Source organism: Ictalurus furcatus, chromosome 10, assembly GCF_023375685.1.
Source record: "Ictalurus furcatus strain D&B chromosome 10, Billie_1.0, whole genome shotgun sequence".
Lineage (NCBI taxonomy): Eukaryota > Metazoa > Chordata > Actinopteri > Siluriformes > Ictaluridae > Ictalurus > Ictalurus furcatus.
In genome coordinates, this window is record NC_071264.1 from 25,973,194 (window position 1) to 25,989,824 (window position 16,631).

At 41.4% G+C, this 16,631-nt stretch overlaps 1 protein-coding gene across 5 annotated transcripts in view; it reads right to left on the reverse strand.

Moving 5' to 3' along the window:
- Positions 1–309: 309 nt before the first annotated feature.
- neo1a (neogenin 1a) overlaps positions 310–16,631 on the reverse strand; it is a 146,365-nt gene continuing 130,043 nt past the window's right edge. For 2 of the 5 annotated variants that reach the window (XM_053634272.1, XM_053634275.1), the window contains exons 16-28: positions 16,500–16,595; positions 11,535–11,767; positions 9,624–9,762; positions 9,347–9,454; positions 9,021–9,215; positions 7,603–7,656; positions 6,511–6,646; positions 6,145–6,380; positions 5,694–5,786; positions 5,268–5,426; positions 3,957–4,208; positions 2,960–3,084; positions 310–853 (exon numbers count right to left, since the gene is read on the reverse strand). In XM_053634272.1, coding sequence (XP_053490247.1) covers positions 770–853; positions 2,960–3,084; positions 3,957–4,208; positions 5,268–5,426; positions 5,694–5,786; positions 6,145–6,380; positions 6,511–6,646; positions 7,603–7,656; positions 9,021–9,215; positions 9,347–9,454; positions 9,624–9,762; positions 11,535–11,767; positions 16,500–16,595 — 1,910 coding nt within the window. In that variant the 3' untranslated portion in view covers positions 310–769. Of the gene's footprint in view, positions 854–980; positions 1,022–2,959; positions 3,085–3,956; positions 4,209–5,267; positions 5,427–5,693; positions 5,787–6,144; positions 6,381–6,510; positions 6,647–7,602; positions 7,657–9,020; positions 9,216–9,346; positions 9,455–9,623; positions 9,763–11,534; positions 11,768–16,499; positions 16,596–16,631 lie in introns of those variants that run through there. The other 3 variants (XM_053634273.1, XM_053634274.1, XM_053634276.1) reach the window with 3 other exon arrangements.

Genomic DNA, 16,631 nt, shown 5'->3' on the forward strand with positions numbered 1-16,631 from the left:
AGCGCCGGGTCTCGGTGACAGGAGACCCGTAAGGCTGACGCACTCTCCTCTGAAACCATTGCTATTTTTTGAAAAGAAGTATGAGGCAGTTTTGACCTTATATACATATCTATAAGCGTATATGTATATAAAATAATACAAAAAAAAAACAAAATAATAACGACATGGCACGATAGATGACATACAAAAAGGAACAATGTCATTCAATCAAAAACGCGTAATACAAAAATGACTTCTTATGAAAATAAAAGGAACAGTGTCCAATATTCACCTCACTGGAACGGCTGGAAATATATATAGATAGAGAGAGAGAGAGATATAGAGAGACAGACAGAGAGAGAGAGATCGAGAGATACAAAAACGCACAAATGAAACACTGTAAATTGTGCCTTGAGCACCAGCACGAACACCAGCATATTGTAATCTTCCTTTGTTTTTTGTGTTTTTTTCCTTTTCTTTTTTTTAAATTCGTAACAAACAGCGTTTCCGAAGCACAAAAAAACGCGAAACGTTCCTGAAGGAATCGGTACCTAAAATGTCTTTCACTCCTTTAACAGACGGCCATTTCCTTCCTGAGAGTTAGCAAGGCAAGCCAAAATGTTCAATTTCTCTCATTCGGTTCTGTAAAGGACTGAGAACTCGTGTCCATGCCGTGGCAGGCTGTGGATAAAAGTAAGCGTGTGTTTGTAAGAGAGTGCGTGCGTGTGTGTGTGTGTGTGTGTGTGTGTGTATATGATTGTGTGTGTGTGTTAGGGTGTAGGCATTGTGCTCAGGCCGTCGTGATGGCGTTTAGGTCCTTCATTAAGCCCTCCAGGTGGGCCATCTCCTCCGACAGCTCGTCCGTCTCGTACTTCTGAGAAAGAGGGAGAGGGTTAATGCAGGAGGGAGGGAAAGAGAACGGGCTTTGAGGAGGTTAATGTTTTTTGTTTTGTGGGGGTGGGGGTGGGGGTGGGAGGGGAGGGGAAGCTTAGGAATGGAATTTTGGGAAATTTGAGAGTTATAAAGGAGACAGGCAGTGGAGCTGTAGAACAGAAGCATCACCCAAAGATACAAAGATAAAACGTTCACAAGCACGAGCATTCGCGAACATAAACAGGAGTTGATTTGGTCATTGATGCGGTGCAAACAGAGACAAACGGAACAGGTTTCAAATCAAATTGTAAAAGGATGCAATAAGGTCAATTTAACAAGCAGCCAAAAAAGAAAGTTTCGTAGTTAAAAGGGAGGGCAGAGAGCAGAGACGTGAGAGAGAAAAGATCGAGCAGATTAAAATTCCATTTTAAACGCTAAAACATTTCCGTATCTAGCTACAGCGCAGTGTAAACGTTTAGATCAAATAAACCTTCGGTCAAACGTCTTTTACAAAGCCTCCAGTGAGTTAGGTTTCACAGATCTTCCTTCGTCATCACCAATAACAAAATGACTGACTGTCACAAAGCGCTAACACTGGAGACTCCTTCAGTAAATGTTAAATAAGTATGTCCTTAGAGAAACTTCACATCGACTATTATACGGTAAATAACACGTTTAAAGAAAAAAAAAAAAACTAAAAATCTGATGATTATTATTAGACTCGGGGCATTTTCACACCTGGCTCGTTTTGAGCCTTTTTTTTTTCAGAACCTGGTGCGTCTTCTTCCTTGGTTCGGTTCGGTTCGTTTCGTTTAGACATGTGCAATCATGCTCGGATCCGCACCAAAACAATCCGCTCTGATTGCAGATGAACTCTGGAGCGGTTCGCTCGTGGTGAGAAAGCGACCCGACCCGACGAACCAACCTGTGTAGCAATACATGATGCGAACTGCGTTACGTAAAAAGCGTGTTTGTTTAGCTAACGGCTCGCGACATGATTCATGGTTTAACTTGGACCGAAGATGATGTAAAACGCCCCGTTGAAATTTGGTCTGACGGACATATGATAACACATCACATACACATTACAGCACAGTGAAATTGTTTTCTTCGCATACCCCAGCCTGTCAGGAAGCTGGGGTCAGAGCACAGGGTCAGCCATGATACAGCACCCCTGGAGTAGAAAGGGTTAAGGGCCTTGCTCAAGGGCCCAACAGTGGCAGCTTGGCAGTACTGGGGCTTGAACCCCGACCTTTCGATCAGTAACCCAGAGCCTTAACCACCAAGCCACCACTGCCCCAATATTTCTGAACAATTTTCAAAAACACGGAGGTTTACAAGGTGTTTAGCGAGCGTCTCAAGGAGATGAGCTATAATCGCTCTGTGGAGGATATAAATTAGAAAAAGTATAATAACTACAGCTAAAAAAAAAGAAAAAAAAGAAAAGAAAGCCACAATAAGCTTGCTGAGCGGCTGTATGTCCATCTTGATGGACGAACGCTATGAGCGGAACCCCGGAGCATAGACAGACGTGCTCCGACCAATGAGAGGACAGTTTACTCACACGTGACTTGCATAAACAAATTTTGGCACTCAGTGAAGCACTGCCATGTGAAAGCGAACCGAACCAAAGAGAAAATGCATCATTGTATCAATTTAAGTCCCCGTTTCGGAACAAAGCTCAGACATAAACTTTTTAGATTATATGGAGCGTCTGCTATACAAGTCTCTACGAATGAGCTGTTACTATAAAAGCGCTAACGTGTTAAAACCGCTCCGGAGATGCGAGAATTCCACAGTGTTGTGATATAAAAAAATATGAATAGTTTTTCTGCAAATTCCTTTATGAATTCCTTAAGTCTCGAACATCTCTGTTCGAACTCTTCTTTCGTAGCAGGTCTGGAGACCAACATCCAACATCTGGAGACCAAATCTTGCTTTTGCTTCTTTTAAAACTTTTCGTCTTGTTGCAATATTTAATCTGGGTTGGGGGTGCAAACTTTTGCATTCGACTCTACATATGCATTGCAGATGGTAGAAGCTAAACATCAAACTCATGTTTACTGAGCTGATATAGAGGATGTGTGAGACAGGCAGTGATACTCACGCTCTCGCATTCCTCCAGCATTCTGCTGCTGTCTGGGACGTCCGGTGCGTTGGGTACGATTACTGGCATCGGCGTCCTCGTCCTACCCAGCGTCCCGATGGAAGCGGTCTTGACCGAGTGAGGACCTGAAAACATCACCAGATATGTGCCAGTGAAGGTCTTGAACCTTCATGGTATGATGACAAGCTGACTTTTGTCATATGACAGTTACGACACCTATCGGTTCATCAGAGTTGCCAGATATTCAACAAAATCATCCAAAATGGCCAATCAGACTCAAACTTTCACTTTTCAAGTCCAATATCATGACTACCATTTTCAAATCTACTAGGCGCCGTCCTATCGGTTTTGCAGGATTTGACTGAATCTGAGCAGATATTATATACTGCTCTACGCACTTCAGAATTCATCCTGCTATGTCTATCAGCGGTCACATCGTCAATAAACACCAGTGACCCAGTTCCATTTTCAGCCATACATGCCCATGCCATAACACTGCCTCCACCATGTTTGACATATGATGTGGCATGCTTTGGATCATGAGCCCTTCCTTTCCTTCTCCATAATCTTATCTCCTTGCCCTCTCCACACCTGGCCACGAAACTGCTCATCAGTCAATTGTCCAATTACTTTTGAGCCTGTGAAAATGGAGGAACTCTGTAATAAATTAATATAATTCCTTAACGGTTAATGCAATATTTTTGTCAAACCCCTTGAACTTAAGCGGAAAGTCTACACTTCAGTCACATCTTGACTGCTTCATTTCAAATCCATTGTGGTGGTGTACAAAGGCAAAATTACAAATACCGTGCCGCTGTCCAAATACTTTCGGACCCGACTGTATTTCATTCCGATGATTTGCTTTAAATCAGGATCGTGGTGGCTGTGCGCTATTTTTTTAAAATAATTTTTTGGACTGATATAACCCAGAATCTTGTTCCACTTGATGAGAACGTCGCTTCATTCGGCATCATCAATCCCGAAGAATCACTCATACCTGTCTGAGAGAGCAGGGGTGTGCTGGGCAGAGCAACTCCCTCGTAGGCGGAGCCGTGGGCGGGCACCGAGGGCACGGCGAAGCTCTTGAGAGGGTGTGTGGGGCGTACGTGTGCTGTTGGGGGGTTGTAGCTGGGCTCGTCCTCGGTAGCTGAGCCGTGATAACTGACGTCGGTCTCCGAGTGATCGATGGAGCAGGAGGGCTGAGCTGAAGCAGGCAGCAGGTCTGTAGTGGGAGTGTTTCTCACCGATTCTGTAATCACAGTCACATCACACCACACCACACCCACTCACCCTTAATACACACTGTACATCTGCTAGGAAAGAGCCTGTTATTATATGTGACAACACGGATGGAATTTGACAGAAATGTTGCCATATATGGAATGGAGCAAGAGACTATAAGAAAGCAAGATATACTCAGGGTTCAAGGAAAAAAAATGTTCTTAACGCAGTTACACTGCAAATCAAATTCAGTACATATCTAACCAAAGCAGAGCTGTGCAGGCAAAAGTTGCTGCTTTGCTTCTACGAATGGATGACCAACCCATTTCCTTTACCAATATCCGTGATGCTAATATTTAGTGTTTAAATGCAATCCGGACGTGTAAGCATTAGGCATGGGAGATATGGCAAAGATATATCACATCACAATACTACAAAACATCTCCACAGTACAAGGTAGAATTTTGCACAGGTTTTGCTAATGAAGTGCCAACAAGGGCCAGTATGAGTTCGGAGATTCTTGTTCAGCATTCATGAAACTACAACGTCAAATAATACAACTGGTATGAAAATATGGCTTTTAACAAGTGGGCAAAATGACACAAATATGGCGGTACTTGAAGACTTTTCTACAGAATATAATATATATTACAATATAAGAAACGACCAGCAAGGTTACATTTTTAGTAATGCAAAATCTGCGTTCATTTAATGTATACCAAAATAAATTATTCACTATTTAAAAAGAGAAAGCTTTTTTAAATGGCAATATATAACAATTCCAGTTTGTTTGCATTTGTTATTAAAAAAAGTTATAAAAGATATCACAATATGTACGATATCACAGAAAGTCGTATTGTGACATGATTTATCACGTTATCAATATCATATAGTCATTTTGCCCAGCCTTAAAGCTCAGTGCGTCTCACCCGCCAAACATATACAGCATAACTGCATTGAGATCTTCTACTTTTTTTTTTCTCCTGAACCCAGTCGAAAGCACCAGAGTGTAAGAAAAGACGTCACAAGCTGCTCCTTCGTGGATGTAGTGTCTTTTCTATACGCTCTGGGGGGGCTGCTGGCTCACCTGGCGACTCGGCCCTGTCTAGATAAGAGATGGAGGTGGTGAGGGGCCGCGGGCTGCTCGCGTGTTGCAGATAGTTGTGGGTCGGGGAGGCCAGGCTGCCCAGGTGATAATGGTGGTGATGGTTATCAAGGGAATGGATGGGGTGAGCACTAATCACGGCTGCGGATGGACACAAATAACAGAGAGGCCACGTTTTTACACTGACACACACACAGCCATGAAAGCATGGGTGGCACTATTTATAAATGATACACAGCACATGCAAACAGAACCACACTGACCAAAAAAAAGACACGTTTTAGCTTGTGCAAAATCAAGATGAGGACGATTGTACATAATCGAAAGCCCTTCGAAATATAGTGTGATTAAAAACTAAAACTACATTTTAAAAAGGGGTCCCAAGGAGGAAGGACCAGGAGCACTTACGCTGAGGGGGCTGAGCATCAAAGGGCATCATCATTTTAGGCCTCATTCCCCGACGACCTGCCAGTGTAGACATGCTGTCCTCTGACTCATGGCCTGCAAACCAGAGAGTGACCAAGCCTTTGAGACAGAGAGCCAGGCTTGTCCAGGCATCACCACAGCCTGTTTGCTAATTCCCCAGCTTAAGCAAGCTGCTTTGCTCCACTAGGGGGCACTACATAACCATTTACAGAAGCATTTTAAAGGTAGACCCTGAAACTGGCCGAAGGGCATTTTTGCAGGGAAAGAAAAAAAAAAAATCAAAAGATACAAAACAAAAAAGAACTCACTGGCAACACATAAAAAGCTATTAAGCACATTTAGGCAGGTTTTCAGAGACAGAAAACCAAAATGATAGAAGCAGTGAATGAAGCAGCATCACATGGCTGGAGACGGGCTAGAACGAAGGTCTCACCACGGTACGAATTCCGTCTCTGGAGGATCGGGTCCATGGTGGTATCTACAGGAGTGATGTCCTGGGAGGAACGTGGGATCGGGGTGTCCGTCATGACCGGATTGGGCTCAGGTGACTTATCGATAGGTTTGAGCTCCAAGCGCTCGTGGTGGATCCAAAGATCAGGTGGTTTGAGGTCTTTAGAGTTGCCTTTGTACTTGTGTGAGCCGTTGGTGGACTTGCAGGCTGCCCGTTTCCTGAAGCGGAAATAAAACGTTTAGTGGTCAAGGGCATAAAATGTGCTTCCTGCAGCCCAGACTGTGGAGCTGTGGAATGAACCAGGACCTAACATACACCCTTGCAGATTGCCATGAGTCTTGTACTTACTTTTTCTGCTGGGAGTTGGAGCGGCGCGAGCACAATAAGGCTCCCACGACCAACGCGATGATGATGAAGCCTCCCACGGACACGATGATGACGATCACCAGGATGTGGTTTTCGCTACCAGGCATCCCTGATTTCCCTTAAATACATCGCAAGTACTGCTGTCAACACACTGTAATCTTTCATATAGACTTTATACATCAACATGTGTACTAAAAAAAATAGAAAGAAAACAAAAGAATTCATTTCTTGAGTTATGGCTGCGGATACGGTCCACTCTGACGTGAACATAACTGCCCTATTGCCTCTGAAGATTACACCATTTACAGTGTAGGGGTGTAAAGTAAGAGCCGTTTGGAGCGGAATTTAACATCATGTTTCAAACCTGAAGCTAGGCTTCAGTTGAAAATAGGCTAAAGAACAGGTTAAATCAGCTGAGTGTCATTAGATATCTTCCACAGATTTTCCCGTCCTAGCATACAAATACACAATAAAAGAATGGAACCTACACCAGACAGATCACCGTCACTGCTGTTTTTTTCCCCCAGAGGAAAACCAGCATAAAGAATCTTGGGAGAAACAGTTGGTCCCTGCAATAATGCCTACACAGGTTCTCATGCCTGGTCCTGGAGAACCCCCCTGTCCTGCATATTTTAGGTTTTCCCCTCTCCTCACACACCTGTGTTAGACCAGGGAAAACATTAAAATGTGCAAGACAGGGTGTGATGAGGAGGAGGGAGGGGCCAGGTAGGTGGGTGGGTGGATGCACGCCTGGCGCAGAGGTGTCTAATCAGCGCGAGAGAGAGAGGCCCGCATGCGTGCTTTGTCGAGTTACGTTTGTGTTAAGCTTACGTTCTGTGTATTGTTAAACTTTACATTTATGTTCAGCCGGTTCCCGCCTCCTCCTTGCCCATCGTTGCCCAGGGGTTCTCCTGGACCAGGATTCTGTGCCTTAGACAATACAAATGGCTACCCCTTTAGTGTGGTGTTTCCCCTTTAATATTACCTTGCACAGGTCTATCACTTTATAATGAACCGCATCATTGGTTACCATATACTTTCTCTCAGATTAAAAAGGAAATAAAGAGACTTTACCAATACCAGGGTCTAGTGTAGCTGTTCGGCCTGGTTTCCCGGGGATCCCAGAAGCTGAACGAAAAACCGGAGGAAAAACAGGTGAGAAGTTTCCACACATGGTTTCCAACAAATCTCTAGCTACTAATCAGCATGACCAGCTCATGATATCCTTCTCAGTCCCCACAACTGTCATTTCCTTTCCACGTCTCAATCACATCAATCTGTACAAGATCGGGGGGAAAAAAAACGAACCCTGTAGTTACGCATCGAGTTCTTTGCATATGTGTCACTTTCCGGATAAAACCAGCGAAGGAAAACTTTAAGGGTCGTTAGGTGAGCTAATCGGCCGATTTCTACATAAGCATCAGCATCTGATTCTATGCCTTAAAGCTCGTGAGAGGAGAAACAAAGGGCTGAATCAACGAGCGGTTGGAGAGATAAGGAAGGAAAGAGCAATTACCTTGGTCATTAGCCATTTTGTCAGATGATTCAGCTAGCAGGCCAGAGGAGAGAGAACACAGAGCAGAAAGGTTAGAGGAAGTGCCGTGAAATAAGAGACGGGCCGGGCCGTGTGCGTGCGTGCGTGCGTGCGTTATCACAGAGGAAGAGAGACAAGCAAAGAGAAGTTGTAGATATGAGGGGAAAAAAATGCTGCCCAAAAGCAATTATCTGTTCGATCGGTTAATAATCCAGCATTCATGCTTTTTAATCAAAATCGAAGAAGTCCGAAAACCATTATGCCGTAATTCAGGTCCAAATAAAGCTTAAAAAAAAAAAAAAAACCCTTCTATTTCCATTCATGTCATTAAGTGAATTAGAATTTGAGGTGATTATTTTAGTACGTTCTCACATTTACATTTAAAACAGTTGTGTTTGATTTTACATTCCCACCTGTGAACATATTCTCAGATCCAGATCTGGAAGATCTAGAAGTGTATGAAGGGCTTTTGTGCGTCTACTTTCAAGAAAAATGTCTAAACTTAGATAAAACTTTTATACCCGAGGTATTTTAACCGTCTGAAGTCAAAGTTATTACTTTTCAAGAGGTTAAAAGATCGTAAACGCTACGGCTAAAGCGTAAATGTTGGCACCTCATATCGATATATATGAAATTCAAAATGATGTTTTGCTCCACTAGGACTGTCTGACATTTGCATACTACTGTTCTAAATAGTATGCAAAAATAGCTGATGCTTTTTACAAAGAATGAATTATGCTAATTATTTACATTTCAATTTGGATTTTCGTGTCTGTTTAAAATAGCTTCATATGGAGCAAAGGAGAATATATTTATTTATGCTTATTTGGATTTCATTTGTTCAATGAATTGTTCTACATCTCTAAAGAATTCTTGATACTGTTCATAGTATGTCCTGTACGATGTTGTGTAAATACACTATGTCTGCTTCTAAAGGCATTCGTCTTCATACGTATACCTTTAAGCGTGCGGAACTGGACTGCGTCGGACATGGGCCCCATGCCCTTGGAGTTGCGAGCCTGGATTTTAAAGTAGTATGTTGTGTCAAGGGTCAACTCCTGGATCTGATGGGTGAGTCGGTTCCCCACCACCGGCTCAATCACCCAGTCGTGTACCTCAGCATTGACGTCAGTGCTGTAGTAGATGATGTAGCCTATCGTAGATAATGTAAAAGAGGAGGGGGAAAAAATAGAAATAAAACAGAGAGGTGTGTTTACAGATTACGCTGATTACAGATTAGTTGCATGAAGAGAGAGGTCTGTTATTATTGTTTTGCTTTAGCACCTGTAATTTTGCCGTTGGCTTCGGAAGGAGGCTGCCAGTTGACTATGATGGTGCGTGGACGACCCTCTTTACTCACCACAGTCACGTCTTTGGGGGCAGAACTCGGCGCTGAGGGAAAAATATTATAATCAATGGTTCTGAATCAAGAGTGAATGAAAATAAAAGAGTTCAAGCAGCGTTCCATCGCATGTAGAGATCTAGTGCTAATCTAAGAGTCATTTACGCAGTTAACATGGGTGGTAAATGGATGAAACGTGCATGTGCCTGACTGGCTTACTGGCTTCTAACGTCGTCCCATGAGCCGTCATGCTCCACGTGCTAGTTTTCCTGCCTTTAGTGACCATGACGGAGAACTCGTACAGAGTGTTGGGCTTCAGACCCGTCACCATGTGACTCAGGTTGGTAGTGTTGGCCGTCTAAAAACAAGTCCAAGAGATGAGTAAAGATGCCAGACAGGAAAAAAAAGAATTCTGAAGTTTTGCAGTCACTTTACCTAAAAGCAAATACAAAATAATAATAATAATAATAAGCACACCACATGCTTTTTTGACATCTTTGTATCATATTTAAAACAGGGCCTATTAATAAAGTTGATATACTTCAACAAAACCACAAGGAAACATTGGCTTTTTCAATCATTTATTCAACAGAAATATCAATAGACGTGATGTAAGTACACCCTTGGCCTCAGAAGCTAGTATTACCCTCTTTAGTACAAATAACTTCCTGTAGGCGTTTTGCATAATTGTCCACCAGTCTCGGTCATCGGCTTGCTGGAATTTTTGGCCGCTCTTCCATGCAATATTTTTTCAGCTGCAAGATGTTTGAGGGTTTTCTTCCATGTTCTGCCAATTTCAAATCCCCCTCAAAATTTCAATGGGATTTAAATCCGGGCTATGACTAGGCCATTCCATAACCCTCCATTTCTTCTTTTTGAGCCATTCCTTAGTGGATTTACTAGTGTGCTTAAGATAATCATAAAAGGTTACATTTAGGTTCAACTTCAACTTTCAGACAGATGGCCCCACATTATCAAGCACTCTTTGATACAATGCAGAATTCATAGTTGAATCAATGATTGCAAGCTGTCCAGTCCCTGAGACAGTGAAGCAACCCCAAACCATAACATTTCCCCCACCGTGCTTCACAGTTGGTATGAGGTGCTTCTCCTGAAAAGCCGTCATTGGTCTGCACCAAACATGTCTGTTGTTACTGTGGCCAAACAACTCTATCTTTGATTCTTCTGTCCAGAACGCATTATTCCAAAAGGCCTGGTCTTTGCCTATATGCTCATTGACAAACTGTAATCTTGCAAAGGCTTTTTCCTTGCACGCCTCCCATGCAGGTCAAATTTGTGCAATCTCTATCTGATTGTAGAAGCATGCACTTTGACACTGTGATCCTGTGATGAAATTTTGGCATTCTTGGAGACTTCTTTTTGCATCAGACGGTTTGCACTTGGGCTGAATTTGCCGGGACGGCCAGTCCTGGACAAATTGCCAGTCGTTTGAAATCTGCTACATTTTCAGATTATTTTCCTTACAGTGGAATGATGTATTTCAAATAATTTGGAGATCTTTTTAAATCCCTTGACAGACTCATAGGCATCCACAACCTTTTTTTCTGAACTAACTCTTTAGATCTTGGCATGATGACACCACACACCTCAATAACAAAGGAATCACCAGACACTAGATATGAGAGGGGTATAAATAAGACCGGTTCCACCTGCACTCCCTAAACAGGTTCTAATCACTGACACCCAATCTTCAACACTTGATTCTAATTTTATGGATTTGAAGGTGTGATAAATGTAGGGGTGTACTTACTTTTTCCATGTGACTGATCTGGGGTTTTTTTTGTGTATGTTAATTTAAATTGTGAAAATTACTACAAAATGTAAATTTTATGTCATTTTATAGTGTATCAACTTGATTAATAGGCACTGTTTCAAAGAGGATCAAATGTTAGCTTGTCCAAATATGTAAAAATAAATAAATAAATAAAATAAAAATAAATAAATAAAACTTTCCATGGGGCGTACTTATTTTTTTCCACATGACTATTCTTGGCCAAAACTAAAATTCAAAACCGAAAACCAAGCCTTTTACACTGTCAGTTTAGGTCATTTTCAAACAAAGATTTTTGGCAGCCTTGCACAAAACCCTTTGATTTAGATGGACTGTACCTTAAATTTGGTGTTTGCTGGTATGTTGGTCTTCCAGCGCACTGTGTAGTAGCGTGCATCTGTGATTTTCTGGTTCTTGGGCAGCGAGTTGTCAGCCCATGTGACTTTGATGGTGTCGTGGCTCAGAACCGAAGCCTGAACACCCACGGGAGGCATCATGGGAATGGGGTCTGGTACTGGAGTGTATGGAGGATGGAAAAGTTCGTACAAATCAACATCAGGGTCTATGGGGTCTGCAAGCCGTTAACACAATGTCCCATGGCAAAAAAAAATGAAAAAATAGGAGGGATAAAAATGAAATCCAAGAACAATAAGAACAGAAGAAAAGTGGAGATTGGGGTAAATGAAGGGGTTCACAATGAAGGGGCAGAACCATGTTAATGAGTTAAAATGGGGGTGTGGGAAGCCAACATGGAGGCAGGATTGGGAGGGAGAAAGAGAGAGAACATTCTGTTAGAACAGGATATCAGGAGAGACGTCACAAATCATAAGGGTACATCTATTTCTATAAGACCAAGGTCTGGTCTGTTGAGGAGAATAGTTTAGTTCACTAGCAGTTATATTAATAAAAGTAGGAGAACCATCAGGATGACTCTTAAAACGCTCTTTAGAAAGACATGTATGAGCAAATGCAGTGCTAGATATTCAATAACCACCATTCACAGCCATTTTTTAAAATCATTCTTCATTCAGTCAAACCAATCTGAGCTGACATGTTGTTCATATTGTACAGACATAAGAAGCATCACACCACTGTATCTCAACATCCTCCTAAACTATGAAAACACTGGCCTTGTCCTGCTCAAGGTTTCACTTTATTGTGCAACTGCACAATAAAGAACCTTTTCCACGGAGGAAAACGGAGCACACACAGTGACGCACACGCAGTTTAGAGGCCTCTTGAGAGCTGGAACAAGCACACTGGAGTGTAATACGTATACACACACGCCATATATCTAACTATATCTTTCCAAATCTTGTTGCTAGGTCACAGACACACAGGGTCGAACAACAGCAGGACAATACGATCGTGTTAAAAATCTGACGCTATTAAATGAGTGGCCGCTCACCTGACAATAAAACGCACTGTAAACCACCTGTTTTCCAAAGCACAGGTGCCAAACATTCCTTGGGTTAGTAGGAGGGGGGGAAACATTGCTGCCCGATGAAGATAGGGAAAAACAAAAACAAGTCTCTGGCTCGAGTCCTTCATGGCATAAATATTCTCAGAGAGAAAAACAGTGGAGCTGCTTTACACAGTTCTGCAGTAATGGAGCACACTAATTTGTAAAGCTCACTGTGTTAGCAGGAGGTAGCTACCTGACAGGAATTGTACGAATACCCCAGATGATGTCATTTTAAACCACAAATAATCAATGATTAATGCTTAAAAACGACTAAAACAGCTTACAGCCATCTCTATAAACACCAGGCTCTATAAATATGCAATTTCGGTTTAACCACAGAATCAATACCAATCGCTAATCAATCAATACCAAGCCAGCTAGTTAAGTGCTAGTAAACTAGCTTTAATTTGTTACAGTGGGGTTTTTGTATTAGAGTCTATCATGATCTCTCAGCCAAAACTGCTGTTAAAAATATAAAACTTAACAATTGTAAGACTCTGTTTCATCACCAACTTTAGCTAAGTTAGCTTTGTTAAGTTTTATACAGCTTAGCAAACAGCTTGCTAAAGTTTTTCAGTTAGCAGATGAGTCAGCATTTTTGGCACTGTTTTGTTGTTGCTTTAAAACCCTAGCAAAAATATACTGTTGAGAAATCTGAATAATAATAATAATAATAATAATAATAATAACAACAAGGATGTAGAATCAATTTAAACCTTGAAAGCACAATTTCTGCTTGTTTTTGCTAATCATTTTCATTAACAAAGTACCTATCCAGCTAATATCCAGCTCACATTTGTCATACTTATATTATTTAACAACATGGATCATAACAATCACAATGTAGTTTATCACTACCACTAGCCAAGTTAGCAAGACGGTTAGCTAACCCTAATCAAAAGACAAGCTGAGACGGGGGAGCAAATGAGAAAAACTAAAGATGTCTGTGAAAGTCTGGTTAGAAAACAAATATAAGATGTGGAAAAAAGATAAAGAATATTTCATTGTGAATATTCCAACAGTGCAGAAGGGCACACAGGATTATAGTCGGCATCATACTCGAAGGGATTTAAGTGCTACCAAAACAGCTAACATTAGCTAGCTAGTCTGATACACAGGTTCAAGGCTTGTCTTGAACGTTTCCAGGTATCATACCGTACCATCATCTTGCATATTTGCATACTGTATCATGCCAGGTTCAAGCCAATAAGCTATTTTAGCACAATTTAGCTCACTTTCTGAATGTCTCAACATAAATAATAAAAACAATGAAATAAAAAGTCGCTTTTCCATTGGGTTCATAAATCTGACCCAAACAATGTATATAGTCAAAATCAGCCACCCAATAAATGCTAGAGAGCTATTTAAATCTATTTCTTTTAATTCTGGGGTCTTTTAAAATGAAAAAATAAATAAATAAATGCTATCTAGTGCATTTAACTCGTGTCTGATTCATTATCTCCATACGCTGCTCTTCAAATCTGAACTATCCCCAGACGCTAAAACATGAAGAGAAATCGTATCTGATAAGAGAGACTGTGAGAGTGGGAACAGCGGGTGGTCCTGGAAGCGCCCTGCAACTCGTCGTGTTTCAGTGAGAAACGAAGGCATGACTCAGACCCAGCACAGCACGGCATGCTGGGAAAGAAGAGGCGTGGACCGGGAGCGAAAACCATGGGTGTCTTCTCAATCTCAGCCGTCCAATCTGTTTTCCTTTCTTGTTTTGGGTCTGAACGCTCGCTAAATATATCTGCCATTTACATATTTAGCACGAGGACATATCCAGACACTGTGCTCAGAGATAAAACCTTGCCTCTTAATCTGAAATGCTTCCTGCTGTCCTGTAAATCCTGTCTAGACACTGCTGAAATAAAATAAAAGAACCTTTTTCTCAGACCCACACGATATTAAAACAGAAGCACTGACAGAACAACAGCTACTCATTTCCCGGCCATCCTTTATTCGCAAAGCATATTGCTATCATAAATAATCAACAAAGTTATGACTAGCTTGCATATTGGATTAGTAAGTGGTTAATCAAAGCTCTGCCTCTGCCTCGCGCACACACTCTTATTACACAGAGCTGCTTAAAGCCGTCCCTGAAGTGCTAATGGTTTGGTTGGAAGCTCATAATCACGGGATTGTCAGAATGAGAACGCTGGCAAGTAGCAGAAACGTTAAAAGAATTATGATCGAGCTGATGTTTTGAATTCATCCTTTTACTGCTTTTTAATGAGACGCCAGTGAGAGTAAAGCCTTTTAAAAGAAATACTTAAGCGGCTTTCCCCACATCTGTTGCGTATGTGACCAGAATTATGACATTTCTATGCACAAGAAATGGGAAAACGGTTTACTTCTGTTGAACTCAATAAACATTTATATGAAATACATTTTTTTTTAAAAACATTTCCATTAATTTATTAGTTAAAGGTTTTTGTAAATGAAGCACTACTTTTTCCCCAAAGTGTAGCCAGTGGCCAACATCTCTCGGAGTATACACGGACATCTCTCGGAGGATACACGGACATCGCTCGGAGTATACACGGACATCGCTCGGAGGATACACGGACATCTCTCGGAGTATACACGGACATCGCTCGGAGGATACACGGACATCTCTCGAAGTATACACGGACATCTCTCGGAGTATACACGGACATCTCTCGGAGTATACACGGACATCTCTCAGAGTATACACGGACATCTCTTAGTTTCTGCCTTATGGTGCACTGACGCCACAAAACGTTGAAGAATTATTATTATTATAATTATTAATAATTAACAGAATTAGTGTTTTCAAGGCAACTACTGTTATTCTTTAGATGTCTTTTCCTTCTCTGTTTTATTCCCCTAACACGTTTCTAGAATTAATTCAGGAGCTTAATGTGCAGACACTATTTAAACTCTGCTTTGAAGGTTTTTTCTGCAAGATTTAGGGAATATTTGTCTTTCTTTTTCTTACTTTGTGCATTTTCTTTTCTTCCCTTTTAGTAATTCCCCTCCCTGTTTACACTTGTTCCTAGTTTCCTCTTTCTCCTTTCCTTTCTGCTTACTTATCCTTTCCCTCATCATCCTTACATTTCCTTTCTCTCTCTATCCTTACATTTCCTTTCTTTCTCCATCTTTACATTTCCTTTCCATCTTCTCTACATTTCCCTTCTCTCTCCATCCTTACATTTCCTTTCCATCTTCCTCCATACATTTCCTCTCCCTCTTTCGCTCTACACTTCCTTTACTGCTCTCCCTTTCATTTCCTCCTTACGTACATTTACTTTCTCGCTTCATCCTTACATTCCCATTTCCTCTTCCTCCTTAGATTTCCTTTCAATCTTCCTCTTTACATTTCCTTTCCCGTTTCCCCCTATCTGTCCTTTGTATTTCCCTTTCTTTTTTTCCTTTTCTTTTTTATTTCAGGCGATTGCAATTACTCAGTGCCCACTACAAGAAATGCAACTCTAGTTACTTCTTTTTTTTTTTTTTTTTTAAATATCCATCTCATCTCAACGACATATTGTTAGACAGCTGTACTTTTGAATTTGTATTATATAGTAGTGTTTTGTAGGGCTTGTTTTTCTCTCAATACATGGAAACGTTGAAATTCTTGTCTGTGGTTATAAATTAGATAGAAAAACACTTTAAAAGATAGTGGAGAAGCGTCCATCTTAGTTTGGCTTTGCAGTCATCACATGATAAATCATACTGCCACAAATCAACAACAAAACAAAAACACTATTATCAGGCTATAAATCAGTCATGGAACAGCACCAGGACTCAAATGTGTGTGTTCAGAGCTACATTAGCAATGTGAGTAAGAGTGATGGTGCTGGTGTTGGTCTACCTGTCTGGGGTCGCGTGAGGGCACTCTCGTACACCGGGATGCCCTCACCTACGTTGTTGTAAGCCTTCAGCGTGATCACGTAGTGCGAGCTGGGATCTGGCGAACACAGAGAGAGAAATCATTTAGCTAATC